The sequence below is a fragment of the Hakea prostrata genome, chromosome 7, assembly GCF_041222555.1.
Source record: "Hakea prostrata isolate BN-2017 chromosome 7, UWA_Hpros_2, whole genome shotgun sequence".
NCBI lineage: Eukaryota > Viridiplantae > Streptophyta > Magnoliopsida > Proteales > Proteaceae > Hakea > Hakea prostrata.
The window spans coordinates 10,005,937-10,020,823 of NC_142606.1; the positions used below are offsets into that span (position 1 = coordinate 10,005,937).

At 35.1% G+C, this 14,887-nt stretch overlaps 1 protein-coding gene across 1 annotated transcript; it reads right to left on the reverse strand.

Annotated features, from left to right (window-relative positions):
- Position 1: 1 nt before the first annotated feature.
- Positions 2-6,346, reverse strand: LOC149009618 (plasma membrane ATPase). Its single transcript, XM_089164002.1, has 14 exons — positions 6,069-6,346; positions 4,376-4,732; positions 3,537-4,298; positions 3,317-3,439; positions 3,119-3,223; positions 2,712-2,856; positions 2,464-2,628; positions 2,119-2,357; positions 1,998-2,030; positions 1,820-1,901; positions 1,572-1,732; positions 1,296-1,469; positions 1,002-1,184; positions 2-704 (listed from the first exon to the last, which is right to left on the reverse strand). The coding sequence occupies exons 1-14, from the start codon at positions 6,114-6,116 to the stop codon at positions 426-428; spliced, it is 2,856 nt and encodes a 951-aa protein (XP_089020128.1). The 5' UTR covers positions 6,117-6,346; the 3' UTR covers positions 2-425.
- Between the last annotated feature and the right edge of the window lie 8,541 nt (positions 6,347-14,887).

Here is a 14,887-nt window from a genome sequence, read left to right on the forward strand (position 1 = left end):
CTATCGGTAAAAATAACACTTTCACCCCACCAGTTTATCCTACTACATGAGCTCCTAGGTGTTTCACCTTCTGCAACTAATCCCTTATTGTCACAATACATAAGCGTATGTTGCATCACTAACTTAAGAACTAACCTAATCTAAAGACGAAAAATGAAAAACAAACACCACCTTTAGTTGCTTCTCCAGCCGAGAGAGATTTTACTCTCAACATCAGTTAGAAACAAGACAGCTACTCTCTCCTGCGCACTCACAATGTCAAGAATGAAAAGAAAAGAAGAAGAAGAAAAAAAAGAGACTGACATGAAAAAAGTCCACGGACATTTTTCTCTATCTAGGAAAGGATGTAGCAATCAGGCCTTCACTCTCCTTCCTGTCAATATATTTTTCAATAGACCCGACCACTCCTCTTATACTCTTTTAACTCAAACTGTATAGTGCTGTTGAATTGTATCAATGTCAAGACCCTTCAATTTCACCACCGACTCAACATGACCCTTGAGTGTGAGCAGTTCACGAAGTCTAGCAACTTCAGCTCGTCTCTTGGCTTGCTCAGCAATCTCGGAGAGTTCGCTGAAGGTGCTCTTGTCAGCAAAGAGGTTGGAGGTTTCTGGAGGTTGGAGCCCATGAAGTGTCCTCTGAGCAAGAGCCCATTGTGCTTCTCTTTCACCTTTGCCGTAATCCTTCTTGGTTGTGAAGGCAGTCTGTCATTCAAGGAAAAAGGAAAAGCAATTAATCAAGGTGAAACAGATCACCAAAAGGGAGGAAAACGTAAAGACAAGGAAAATGTTCCTCCAAGTAGTCCAATTTGGAAAGGAATCTCCAAGTCGACCCCTAACTATCTTTGGATGAGTGGCACCAAATTGTCAGAGAAATCCCTTCCCAATAATGAGGTGGTCTTACACCTGATCTGTGAGGTGTAAGATATTCAGGTACTCGCTTGAGATTCCAATCCAAGCCACATACTTGGGGGACCCTAGCTCAACAGATAAGTAAGATACCTTGCTCTCGAACAAGTTAACCCACGCCTTTCCACTGAGGACATAACGGATTGCAAACTTGATGAAGTCGAGTGGGATATAGAATACGACACTGTAAAGCCAGATGACTCCAGCCCAACCCCAGCCGCAACCCTTGATGAATGCAAAACCCCAGTTGGCGTACACAGCTATTAGAGTTGCAACCTGAGAACATCAGATAGGTTTAGCATAGAGCAAACAGAAGCATCTATAATTAAGTTGTGGGGAGTAGATAAAGCTAACAGTTTAAGAGTAGCTTATGAAAATGGCTCTTACCAGCTGAGCAATCATAAAAGCGCCCACTAAGAGCAATCCAGGGCGTTCAACATAGGACCAGCTACGAGACCGGGTAACGAAAATGAGGGCCTGGCTAATAATACTGACTTGTAGATACAAGGCAGCCATCATCTCATCATTTGAATCACTTAGTTTTCTGACACCAAAGTTTGACTGCATTATCAAGATCAGAAAGAAAAGTGAGCTCTAAAATTAATATGCATGGAGGAAAAAATTAATCTACAACTCCATAGAAGGCGAAAAAGGATTTCTTACCTCAAAGAACGTTGTTCTGCTCATCAACCAGAAAAATAACACAGTCATCAATGCCAAATAAGTTCCAAAAGCAACTCCAGTTGCAAATATTTCCTTCAGCTTCCAACTGTCAGGCATTGGAGATGGTGTAACCCGATCCTTAGAGATTGTCATGATTGTACCTAATGATAAAATACAAAAATAGATCAGCTTCATAATTAGAATAATGAAAGATTATTGAACAACCAAGAAGACTGTCGAAATCTCACCATCATTTAGAATGGCAATGATCAAAACCATGAAGGGAGAGAAGTCAAACTTCCAAATCAACGCAATAAGTAAGAAACCCAACTACACAAACAGAAGCAGGCAAACAGTTCAATTAGTAACCATCCTGCAAAATACTAAGGCCAAAAAGATCAATTAACCGAAATTTGATAAACTTACCACAATACGAATTGTGATTGAAACTGCATAAATCTACAAGAGATTAAAAATAAATGAATCAGTCTCTGCTAGGGAGAATAAGTTGGCACACAGAAAAAGTAAGAAGATGCCAGAAACTAACAGTGTAGTTCTTCATCCTTTGGAAAATTGCTCTGCTTGTCAGCACTGCACTGATAATAACACTCAGACCAGGTTCAGTCAGAACAATGTCAGACGCACTTCTAGCAGCATCAGTGGCATCAGCAACAGCAATTCCAATATCAGCCTTTTTCAAAGCAGGGGCATCATTAACACCATCTCCAGTCATACCACAAATATGCTTCTTCTCCTGCAACTTCTTCACAATTTCATACTTGTGCTCTACAACAAAAGGATGAAGAGGTGTTACAGCCAATATTTATGATCATTATGAGGAAGGAAAAGACCAATAGCTCAATGTAGTAGGCAGCAGCATTAAAGGCCCAACCTGGAAATACTCCAGCAAAACCATCAGCTTTCTCAATCAACTCATCTACAGGAAGAGAGGCAATGCTTTGATCCTTGTGGTCACCAAGCAGTGAGGACGAAGGATACATGTTACTTCCCATTCCAAGCCTCCTCCCAGTCTCCTTTGCAATAGCAAGTTGATCACCTAGAGTTGAAATAATGATATGATGAAAACAAGCCATGCATTAAGGGGTTCAACAATAACAGGAAAAAGAAGATCCTACTTACCAGTAATCATCTTAACATTCACACCAAGGTGAAGAGCCCTGCGGATAGTTTCTGCACTATCATGCCTTGGGGGATCAAAGAGTGCCAACAACCCAACAAACTGCCATGGGCTCCCTGGACTGTCCTTGTTTTTCTCTGGCACTTCCTGCAAACAAATAACAATGCAAAAAGACATGAGGGGGGATTTCAATTTCTTGAAGTGGGGTTTAAGAAAAGGGTGAACCTAGTGCCAAAGGCTTCCTCACAAGCAAAGTCCAGGGGGTCTGGATCTTCCTATGCAGCCTTAACCCCATTTTGTTTACATTGACCTCAGGCTACAACTGTGGTCCACCAATTGTTGTACCGAGGCCTGGCCCAACACTAATCAATTCACTTTAAGAATATATACTGAACTTAAAGCTACTCACCTGCCTAGCAACAGCCAATGATCTAAGCCCACGCTCGGCATACTTATCAATAACGGAATGAACCTTCTTCTTAAGGTCCTCCTTAGCATTGCAAAGGGTCAATATCTGTTTTCAGAAATAAATCAAAGAGTGAAAAACCATTCAACAATATTATGATCTACAGTCACTAATCCAAAGACGATGTAAAAACAAAGTTACCTGCTCAGGGGCACCTTTGCTGGCCCGGTGCCAGTTACCGTCAGAGTCAATGTAGGTCAAAGCAGTCCTCTTGTCAACAGGGTTGAACGGGAAGAAATGAACTTCCCTAATGCCAGCTCGAGCCTGCCCCAAATGCAATATATACCAGCAGAAGAACTAGTTAATGAATTAACCCATTCAAATGTAAGCTAAGAAAGAGGTAAGAGGGGGAAAACCATACCTCCTTCGGATCTGCAAGGGTGTTAACAATGGCAGCATCAATTGCATCTTGATTTTCAGTCCTCGAAGCCCGAGCAGCCAACAAGATCACGTGATCCTTCTCCACACCCTTTGCAAACACCTCGATGAGATTCTTGTCAACAGTTAATTTGTTAAGAGTCAGGGTACCAGTTTTGTCACTGCACAGGACGTCCATACCAGCCATCTCTTCAATGGCAGTCATTCTCTTGGTAATGGCACCTTGTTGAGAAAGCCTGTGCGAGCCAATAGCCATGGTAACTGAAAGCACAGTGGGCATAGCAATGGGTATACCACCAATCAACAGAACCAGGAGGTTGTTAATTCCACTCCGGTATGGCCTGTGCTGAATTGGATACATGACAATGATCTCGATGACTATACCAAGCGCGATCGAAACTATGCAGAAATTACCAATGGCAGTCAAAACCTTCTGAAAGTGACCAACTTGGTTGGTGCTGTCAACCAAATGGGCTGCCTTTCCAAAGAAAGTGTGAACACCAGTAGCAATGACAATAGCTTCGATTTCTCCTTGTTTGCAAGTTGAACCGGAGAACACCTCATCGTATGGGTTCTTTGTGACAGGAAGGGATTCTCCAGTTAAAGCAGACTGATCAATCTTCAAAGCATCACCTTCTAGAAGGCGAGCATCAGCAGGGACGATATCTCCCAATTTGATGCTGATAATGTCTCCAGGAACCAGAATGGCAGCTTCTTGTTCACTCCATCGGCCATCTCTAAGCACCTGCAACAAGTTACACATAAATTTAGCAAAAATGGAAATAATTCAGGGATATGACATGTTCCGGTTCGTATAGTTACCTTAGTTTTGGGGGCAAGATTAGCCATCAGAGCTGCTGCAGCGTTACCGGCGTTGTTTTCCTCGATGAAACTAATGGTGGAGTTGATCACCAGAAGGACAACGATACCCACGAAATCCTGCCAATCTGGGGGTTGACCACCACCGTTTGCTAAAGCAATAGCCATTATAGCAGCAGCTTCCATGACCCATGACAGAGGGTTCCACATAAACCCCAGAAATTTGAGAAATTTGCTCTCGCTTTTCTCTTCTAGCTTGTTGGGGCCGAATATCTGAACCCGCTGGGCTCCTTCCTCGGACGACAGACCCTCCCTTGAACATTTCAATGATTCGAACACTTCCTCGATTGGAACTTTTTCCTGAACAGAGGAACACCAAACTCAGTACGCTCTACACTAAAGCAAAAACCAAGCAAAAGACCAAACTCAGCTGGGGTTTTAGCAACAAAAAAAAAATCGTAGTAGGTGAAGAAACCCCTTAAGCACCAAACACAACTCCGACCACACTCCAAGCAGGTAGCGTAAATCTTCTTTCAGATTCGGTAACGGAGAAAGAGGTTCGACCGAATAAACACAATTTTCTAAAAGGTAGTATTTTTTTCTGTTGGGTAAGAAAAAAAGGGTACTTTCGTCACATTAGGTTGTTATTTTGCCTTTTTTCAGCAAATATTTAACCATAATGAAAAAGCACAAATTGAATTGACAAATTACCAATATATACAATCAAGCGTGAAAACGAGAAAGGGTTGAAGGACCACGGATTAAATGAAGTACAGAGTAGAAGCCCAAAACAAACAATATAAATCAGTTACTCCTCAAACGAAGCGTAAAAAATTATTTTAATCAGGGCTATTTCGTCAACTGGGGAAAACCAGCCTAGAATTCTGGATCCGTATTGTGAAATCAGGTGAGTCTTTCAGTACTCATCGGAAAAAAAATAAACCAACTGAACCAACAGACTTATGTTTATTTATTTATTGCGAAAAAAAAAGAAAAAAAAAGGAACAGTAGCCATGCTCAAGTCAAAGCGACTTCGAATTTAAGTAGGAAACGAGAAATCCTGCAGATTAACAGGTCCAGATAATAACCAACGCTGAAGACGGTACGCTCCCGATGAAACGGCAGAAATAACGGGTAAAATATCTATTTGACTAATTTATCAGTCTTCGTTTTCCAACTTGATCGTTGGAAAAATTGGAAAAGAATCTTCGATTACGATCTGATCCAATCTCGAATAAAAAAAGAAAGCAGATCGTCACGGAGAATAGCAAAATAAAAGTTAATAAATCAGTACTGGAGTATTTGAAGGCCAATGAATTTAGTCTGAACTTTGGTAGCGAGAGAGATTAAAATTTCCATTTCCAGATACTTAAAAGAATGAACCGAAGCAGAAAAAATACGAAAATTACTCAATCGTTCATACTTCAAGTCAAACAAGTCGGAGCCGGAAAACAACTGCAGAGCCGATCGGTAACCCAAATTCTCAGTCCGATGTATCAAATAATTCAGAAAAACTAAAACAAATATTAAACAATGAACAAATTCAACGAATCTTGCTTTATGCTGAAACTAAAACATTTAAAACTCAAATTAGCTCCTAAAAATCTCATTTAAGATCTCAGACCACCGAAAAAGCAACAAGAACAAAACGATATTATGCAGTGAATTAATATACTAGGAAGAACGAACTCTTTACCAGATCAACATTCTCGTTCTTAATTTCGTCCAAGTTGATTCCTCCCATCTTCTCCGTCGGCAGTAGAAAAAGAACTCTAACAGTCAATATAGAACTCAAAAAGACACTGAGACTCAAAACCTAAAAGCATAACCCTAAATCGTCAAAAAGAAAGGAAAGAAGAAGAAGAAGCAAGCGGCCATGGCCGATGAGAAACCTCGTCTCGTTAAAAGAACGAAGCAAAGCATCAAAGAAGAAGAAGAAGAAGAAGAAGAATGAGAATGAGAGAGGCTGGGGGTTTCGAGGGCCTCTCTTTCTTATACCTCTCAAAAAACCACACAGGTAGGTGTCGTCGATATTGACTACCCCATATCCGTGGGTCCCACTCCCACCAGAGAACCAAGAAGCCCGGGGTGGTGTGGGTCCCAGCCAGGGGGAGAGAACCAATCACGAAGTTGCTTCTCACGGGTTGTATAATCCTACGGTTTTTCCTACGCCGTCCAAAATGATAATTGGATCCATTCGCTCTGTCTCCCATCATCTCTTCTATTCTCCAGCATAAACTAATTACCTAAAACTCTCTTTTTCTCTTCCAATTAAATTGTGGTGGGCCCATCAGCGTGGCATAACCTTTTCCTTCTCTCATCAAAAAAAATATATATATACATATATCACCTACTCTGTAATGCTCATGGTGGGCCTCACATTCGAATCTTCAAAATTAGATTTCAATCCATTTCCTTACAAAAATAGATAAAATTTTCAATCTATTTATTTATATGAGAAATGTTATAGAGCTCTCCGTATTTATCTATATTTATTCAAAACTCCCTTGCCTTCCTCCTTTCCAAATAAACTTCCCTAAAGACTGGTTTTCACCTTGAAAATAAAAAATTTTAAGAAATTGTTGATCGTGCTTCTAAAGCCTCTCAGTCAACCGAATCTAAGTAAATATATCTTTATTATCTAAAACTAAGAAAGTTAGGGGATTTTTGTAATGTTATAAATTTTATAAGGATGTAAACACAATAGTATAAAAACCTAAGGAACATATATGCAATTTCCATTTAATTACGTAAAAGAGGTTTTTGGGGTAAACCTGAATTAAATTAAACATACGAAAGAGAGAGATATTTGCTTATAATTAATTTCCGTACAGAATCGTCGTACTTGATCCGTTTTAAAGGCAAGGGGTTTTGGCCTGTTAGGGAGAAGTTCAATTGTTTAGTGAGGGTGGAAAATGAAGATAATTTTTAATGTGGAGGGTTTGACTTTAATTTTGATGGAAATCACCCTCCATTAAAATAGTGGTCTACCAACCCTAGAAATATGAACAGTATTAGCGATAATGGTGGTTTGTGGCTTTCATGGGCCTTCTTTCTAGCTTGGAATTGTTAAAATGTGTTGAACTGTTCAACTTGAAACAGCAGCGGTTGAATTTCGACTGAAATCTCGATCCAACGGTTGTAAATTTCATTAAACCTGTTCATCAGCACATCCTTTTAGCTCTCTTTGAGAATCATTTACTAAAAATTTTGAAGGAATCATTTTTAAATTTTCAAATATTAATTTTGCATTAATTAAAATTAAGTTTTGTAGGAAATATTTATTTGGTTACATGAGTTTGAAGATTTCAAATCTATGGAGTCATAATTTATAAAATTAAATATTTTGTTGTGGAATGAAATCTGTGGATTCATCTTAAAAAACTATTTGATCGACCTAAATGCTCAACTGTATTACTTTTTTGAAATTTCTGGATTTCATCATTTACCCATAAATCTTACGTTTTTAGTGTAAAAATGTCATCTTTAGATTTCATAAATCTAGAGATTTTTACAACCAAACGGGTATAATTCTCATATTCATAAATCCAGATATTTGAAATCTGTGGATTCATGTAACCAAACAGACAACGAGAATTTTTCTTCAACATAAAAAAAGCAATAAAGAAATTTCAACAAAACTTGAAATTGGAATAACTTGGATTTATATCTTTTAATTTCCAATTAATTTCATCATTTCTATCTATTTCTGGTCTAATTAAGTACCCGACACTAAATTCAGATTTTCTAAGTAAAATTTTATAATTTAAAAATCATTATTGTTATTAGTTCAAGTCAAAGTATGGTTTTGACAATTTTAATATCATTATAAGGTTTTGTTCAACAGTTCAACAATATTATTTAATATAGTAGAACCATCTACATGTCCTTCTAGTGAACTTTGTTAACATTATCTCAAATAAAAAATATAATTTTTTTACTACTTAAATGGTTCACTTTTCAAAAAAAGACTAATATGAAATTTATTTATTTTTTATTTGAAAAAATTCATGAAATTTCATCATGCATATTTATTTCATTCATCAAATAGCTTTCATATAATTTAATAAAAAATTTAAGATTTATTTTTTTGGTAAATACAATTTAAGATTAGTTAAGTTTTATTTGTGATGCTGCCACTTGATTGTTGTTGAGCTACAAAGACTATTTCCACACGTTTGAAAATCATTTTAGATTTTAAATAAAAAAATTTTAAAAAAATTTCTTTGCAGCCACTGAATTTAATGCAAAGTCTTCCATCTCCACATAGAGAGAAAATAACAAAATAACTACTACATTTGGATAATTTTGACATCTACCTTTTTAATATTCAAAGATTATGTCATGAGGATAAGGAACTAGCATACTTTTCCTTTACGCCATGGCATCACTAGGTGCATGGTCATGTATGTGTGTTATAGTCCATTATAATCCTCTAAACCAATTGATTTTCATCTTTCTCGTAATCTAAATCAATCATTTTCTTACTAGTTAAATGATCAAATAATTCATGACCTCATATGTTAATCCGAAGATATGATCAAGTTTTGATCTTTAAGCTCGGAATATGAAGACGGGCGGGCGGCTTACCTCGTTCAGGGTATATCTAGACAACCCTCGATCGGAAGTTATTTATCTTGTTGTGCTTAATTTTCTTGTCTACTACTACTGCGTCATTTAAGTGACTGTGATGTTAAGGAGAGTGGTTGGGTGCAACCATGACTTATGTAACAAAGTTGAAGATGAACGCTGACAAAATTAAAGTCATTAACGAAGCGAGAAAGATTTCTATCCAAAATTAAGTTAGTAATGTGAGAAAAATATTATCTACATGGGAGTTATCATAATTGAATTAGAAATTAAAAAACTTATAATAATAATAATTATGATAATTAAGTAAATAATTGAACCCATGTTAGTGACCTTAAACGGTGATTAAATAATTAAGATAAAATAATCTCACAAAATGACAAAATATGGCAATGGAAGTTGTGATTTTCAACTCTCACTCAGATCAGTGACACCTCATTCAGAATCCACCCTTATTTGTATCCACACCCGGTTCAACCCTTCCTTGGTTGACTTAGAAGAATAAAAAAAACCTACCCTAGTTGCATATGTTTTTCTATTTCTTGGGGTCATTTCAATCTCATTTTCTTGCAATTCAATTGTGGAAACCAATTCTATTAAGAAACCCTTTTCTAAGTAGAATTATTTCTCCTTGTTCATACACCAACTCTCTAGTGTTCCTCATTGCTTTTCATTTCTTTCATTTTGATACAAACTCTCTGCCTACCTCCCCATTGACCAATCTTCTGTTTTGATTATGTCAACAAGAGCTTTTCTGTTCATCCAGAGGCAAAAAGTAAAGAAAAGGATAGCTCCACCATTCCACCCCAATCATCATTGATAACCCATGGACATCTAAGAGCTACAATATTGAGAGAAAGAGTCATCCACACATTAATGACGGACAATATTATAATTCAGGATTCAATAGTGGGGGGCCGAATAATAAAAGTTCAGATTGGAGAAGCATCAATATTTTTTCGCTACACATATTGTGTGGCCCTTATAAGACCCATTATGGTCACACCTATAAATTATCTTATTATATTAAAAAATGCACCTACATATATTATGTAGGGCCCACATATATTTGACAAAAAATAAGTAAGTAAATTATTAATAATGGTATTTTTTTTTTCAACAAGGTAAATTAAAGCATTAGTTAAAAAAAAATACACGTGACTTTAACCCTAAAAGATTTGTAAACAAAAAAAAAATTAGATAAAAAATACAAACCAATGGTGGTTAGTCTTAGTTACCTTACAATTATAACATTTTATTTACAATATAAAATCAAATAATAAAAATTACAAAAGAAATACAAAAAGAAAGAATATAAAATCAAATAAAAAATAATATAAAAAATATAAGTAAAAGAGAAAAAATAAATAAACAAGAAACCGAAGAGAATAAATAAGAAGAAAAGAAGAGAGAGAAGAGAGGAGATATAAGAGAATAAATAGGATTGATGAGTTAATTTCCATTAGAAATGACATTTTGAATATTTAATAATATATTTTTTTTCAAAAATTTCCCTTAAACCACGTTTATAGAAAGGAGAATAAATAAGAAGAAAAGATGTGAGAGAGAAGAGAGGGGAGAATAAATAGGGATTGAAGATTTATTTTTTTGAATAGAGATAACATTTATACCCATTATTTTACCTTTAAAATTTATTTAACCTCAGTAAATTGAGATAGAAGCATCAATAGAGTAGGTATGCATCAAGAGCTTAATTGATTTAGTGTTAAACAAGATACCTCAAATTCAAAATTTAAGCTAAATACCCCTCCTTTTTATAAGGAAAAGACCCTTCTAGAGGAATATTAATGACTTTATCTATAACCTAATTATAAGGCTTTATTCTAGCAATTTTTTAATCTAATGCTTTTAGTCCTTCTGTACCTAAGTTATACTTTTAATGTAAAAAAGAAAAAGCAAAACCAGACATGAGAAACACAAGAAGGCAAATCAGTTGGTTCATTGATGAGGCAAACTACATACCAACGATAGCACCTGTTGGTTTTGCTCATAAAAAAGCTTTACTGGTAGGTTTATAGTTGAATCCAACCAAACAATTTTTGTTATTTGTCATTTCTACTTGTTTCATAGTAGAAATCCAATTAACAATATGCTTTTATGCAACTAAAAATGTTAATTATACATATATATATTTTTTTAACATAACTTTTATACATGATTGTGTTTGTACATAATTATAGGCGGATTAAATTATACTAAACATATTTTTCTCAATATCCTTGTCTTGCCCCCTCTTTTCTATCCAACCTTACCCAACTCTCAAATCTCAACCCACCCATCACCATGTGAGGAGTTTATCAGGACTTCTACCTAACTTCTATTCTACAATTCTTATGTATATGTTACAGTCTTTGTGCCAAACATATTTTATTTCTTTTTTCAAAATATTGATTTTGAAATTTTCTGATACCATGGACATACATTATGGTTTGAATGGGTAGTGACTTGACAGAACATTTTCCAATAATATGAGCTACATATGTTGTTAAGCACATGGACCAATAATACTAGAAAGGGGCTATGAATCTATAGATGATGTCATGTTCAATAAAATTCTTACTCATCCACCATATATATATTATGTATACTTCTGTATGATCTAGTGATGAGAACTGGTGAGGAAGGCCATGGTCCATTGGTCCAAGTGAGTTGAATGCCCTTTTGACCTAATAATAATGCACATAAGAAAAGAATGAGAAAAGGGTTGTGAAGGGAATCAATCAAATATGATTAAACCAATAAAAGAAATCAAGATCTAACTCTTCTACTATGCATTAGTGCTCCTCCTGGCACCCTTTATATCTTATTCTGTTGTACACCAATGCTTTAGTTCTACCTAGTGTAACATATTCCCCCACTTCAAAAAGAAAGATTCTTAAGGATAGGCAAGAGGGTTTTTTAATATATGGTCATTTTCTAGACAAAGATGTGATTTGGATGGATATAAAAGAAAGATTAGATTAGATACAAGGAATAATTTATAGTTTTCATAATTTTGCATGGTAAAGATTACGCTTTGACAAACAAGGATAAGATTATTTTTTCTCCGTAATAGTAGAAGTCTAATGCAATGCTACATCTTTTATCTACATTTTTAAGGTTTTACTATGTAATTTTTTTCGTGTTATGATGGTTATCCTTTTTCCAACAAATCAAAGAAAATGACTTAGGGTAGGAAAAAGGCTTGACATAATTTGGGTACTAATAAAGACTTTTAGGAGGGGTTATGTCAATTGATATAGACAAGGATTAAAAACTCTAAAACAAGTGAGCCTCTTGCGAAAATCGCTGTCAATTTAGACTCATACATACATATATAGTTCGATTCTGATACATAAGATAATAAGCGATTGCAAAAAAGGGTGGAAGCAAAGAGATCGACAAGAGTTGAATTCTAGTGATGGAAAACTATTATCGTGTAATATAAAGATTGTGTGAAAGAAAGAAATGTAATCTTACAAGGCCAAAATCACATGATCAACGAGTCTTAATCCTTGTAAAACATATCTTTCTAATTTCTATCAAGTTGTGTGAGGGTGGGAATAAAAGTAGAAGAAAGAAAAAGGAGAGGTTTGGAAGAAGAGTCAGCAAATGCATCATATGAATGTCAACCTCAACCACAAGTGGAAAGTAGGTAAAGACTTTTTTCCTTTGGCACTTTCTCATTGTTTGAATCTTAACATTTTATATATATATTATGGGAATTTCCATTAGGACTTTGAGGTCCCAAAATAGCTTGAGATGGAAATTTCTCAGATAAAAAGAGAATTTTATTTTGGTATCTAATAGAGTATATGATTCACTAAGTGATATTGATTCACTTTCCATTTCATCCATTAAATGGGATCATATGTATCTGGTTTTTTTTTTTTTTTTTTTCTTTCGGTTGCCAATCCTGGTTTCCAAGGCTTTGTCCTGACTAATCCGGTGTTCGACCCGAGTCGCACACCTGGCTGTAGTGGGTGAGTCTCACAGCAGAAATTTTTTGTATCCACAAGGTTTTGATACCGAAATCTTGCTTAAGCGAATCAAGCTGCTTACCACTTTGACCAACCCCAGTTGGTTGTGTCTATCTTTTTACATCCACATAATTGATTAGATGTAATTTTTAAACTTTTTATAAGAATTTATCACAAGATAATAAAAAAAATTAAAATAAAAACTTCTATAAAAGAGAGGAAAAAATAAAGAAATTATTATTATTGCCTCTTATATAGTTTGATTACTATTTTATTTCTTATACTTTTTTAAATTACTGATCCAAACTTAAAATTTTCAGGTAATTACTAATGCCCCTCTGCCGTTAAGTTCTGTTAGTTAAGTGATGATGTGACATCTTTGATTTATCTAAAAATTCAAAAAAAACTTTAAGGTTTTTATTTATTTACACTTTATATTAATTATATTACTACTTTGAGTAATTAGAAAAAAATAACCATAATTAAAGGATTTTATTCTCTAATCAAAATATAGAGAGCAAAGAAAGAAAACAAATCTGGTTTTCAAAATAAGGAAATAAAAAAATGATAATTATTTACTTTCTAATTTGACACTATCACTTTTAAGAAGTTTCTATTATTAGATAGATTTTTTTTTTTTTGAATCCGAAATGACAATAATACAAGTGTAAAATTAGTATTTCATAAAATAAAAAAAAATCTAAATGAGGATAATATTATTTTTTTTTCTTAATTTTAAAAGAACAAAATAAATATTAAACATCCAATCATAACAGTCTTTTAATACCTATAAAACTGAAAGAGGGAAACAGTAATATCATAAAGAATATGGTCATTTTAGTAATTAAGCAATAGTATAAGGGGCAATAGTAATTAATTCTAAAGATTAAATAAAATAAAATTAAGAACAAAGCTAATCATACATATAATGGATTCTTATAGAAAATGAAAAAAGGGAAAAATTTTTGTTTTAATCAACTAAACGAACAAAATAGAAAGTAATTTAGTCATTTTAAATTACCTGGGAAAAGAGATATAAGACTTCACTTTTTTTTTTTTGGAGAATCAAATGAAACTTTTGAGAGATAAATAAGAGCATAGAGGGCAAGTACAGGGGAAGGAGAAAAAAAAATTCCTTTTTTATCTAATAGTGTTGGCAAATGATGACAAAATCAGTACTACTACAATCACTTTTTTCCAAATAGAAACTAAGGAATTAAGCTATTGATTCAGTTTTACTTGGAGAGCTCATGGCAGTTTGTGAAGCTCTCCATGAGGCAGTTTCAGAAGACATAAAATCTGTTATTGTTGAGACCAGCTTAGTACGGGTCGTGCTTCAGTACTGCGCATTAAATGCGTAACACGGTGAAGCGCACGATGGTGTCGAGACGGACGGTCGAGATCGAAATCTCGACCGTGATTTCGATCTCGACCGTGCGCTGCACATGCTACGCATTAAATGCGCAGCATGCAAGTCACACTAGCTCGGTACAGCTAGTGTTTATTCTATCATATCATATCATCTGAAGCAGTGCCAATTCTGGTGGGAGAGATTGTAGCTGATATTTTGCATCTCAAATCATATGTTTCGGAATGTAATTTTGTGTTTATTCCCAGGAAAGATAATGGTACGGCTGACTACCTAGCTCAGAAGGCCACGTCCGTAGCAGGTAGGACGTCTTGGTCACACTCCACTCCTTGGCTCTTGGACTTATGTTATCAAATGTCCTCTGAGGTCCTCCCACCCTCTCCTCCTCTCATCATGTTCTGAATTCTTCAATCCTTTCACTCTAATGGTATCCATATCAGCTGATGTCAATTGATTTGTTTTTTCTTCCTGTATTTTAGGATAAAACCATGGTCTCTACCTGCATTTTATATTTAATTAAAGAAAAAATCTTTTCATGAAACAATGAGGATTCATCAACTCAATAACTCTTATGAG

What these genes read in the sequence shown, in the direction of transcription:
- LOC149009618 (XM_089164002.1), bottom strand. Translation starts at nt 6,116, where the DNA reads ATGGGAGGAATCAACTTGGACGAAATTAAGAACGAGAATGTTGATCTG. An exon ending in GCAAAGGTGCCCCTGAGCAG is followed by an intron (nt 3,224 to 3,316) that starts GTAACTTTGTTT and finishes TTCTGAAAACAG; the next exon opens with ATATTGACCCTTTGCAATGC. An exon ending in TTTTGCTGGAGTATTTCCAG is followed by an intron (nt 2,358 to 2,463) that starts GTTGGGCCTTTA and finishes CTTTTGTTGTAG; the next exon opens with AGCACAAGTATGAAATTGTG.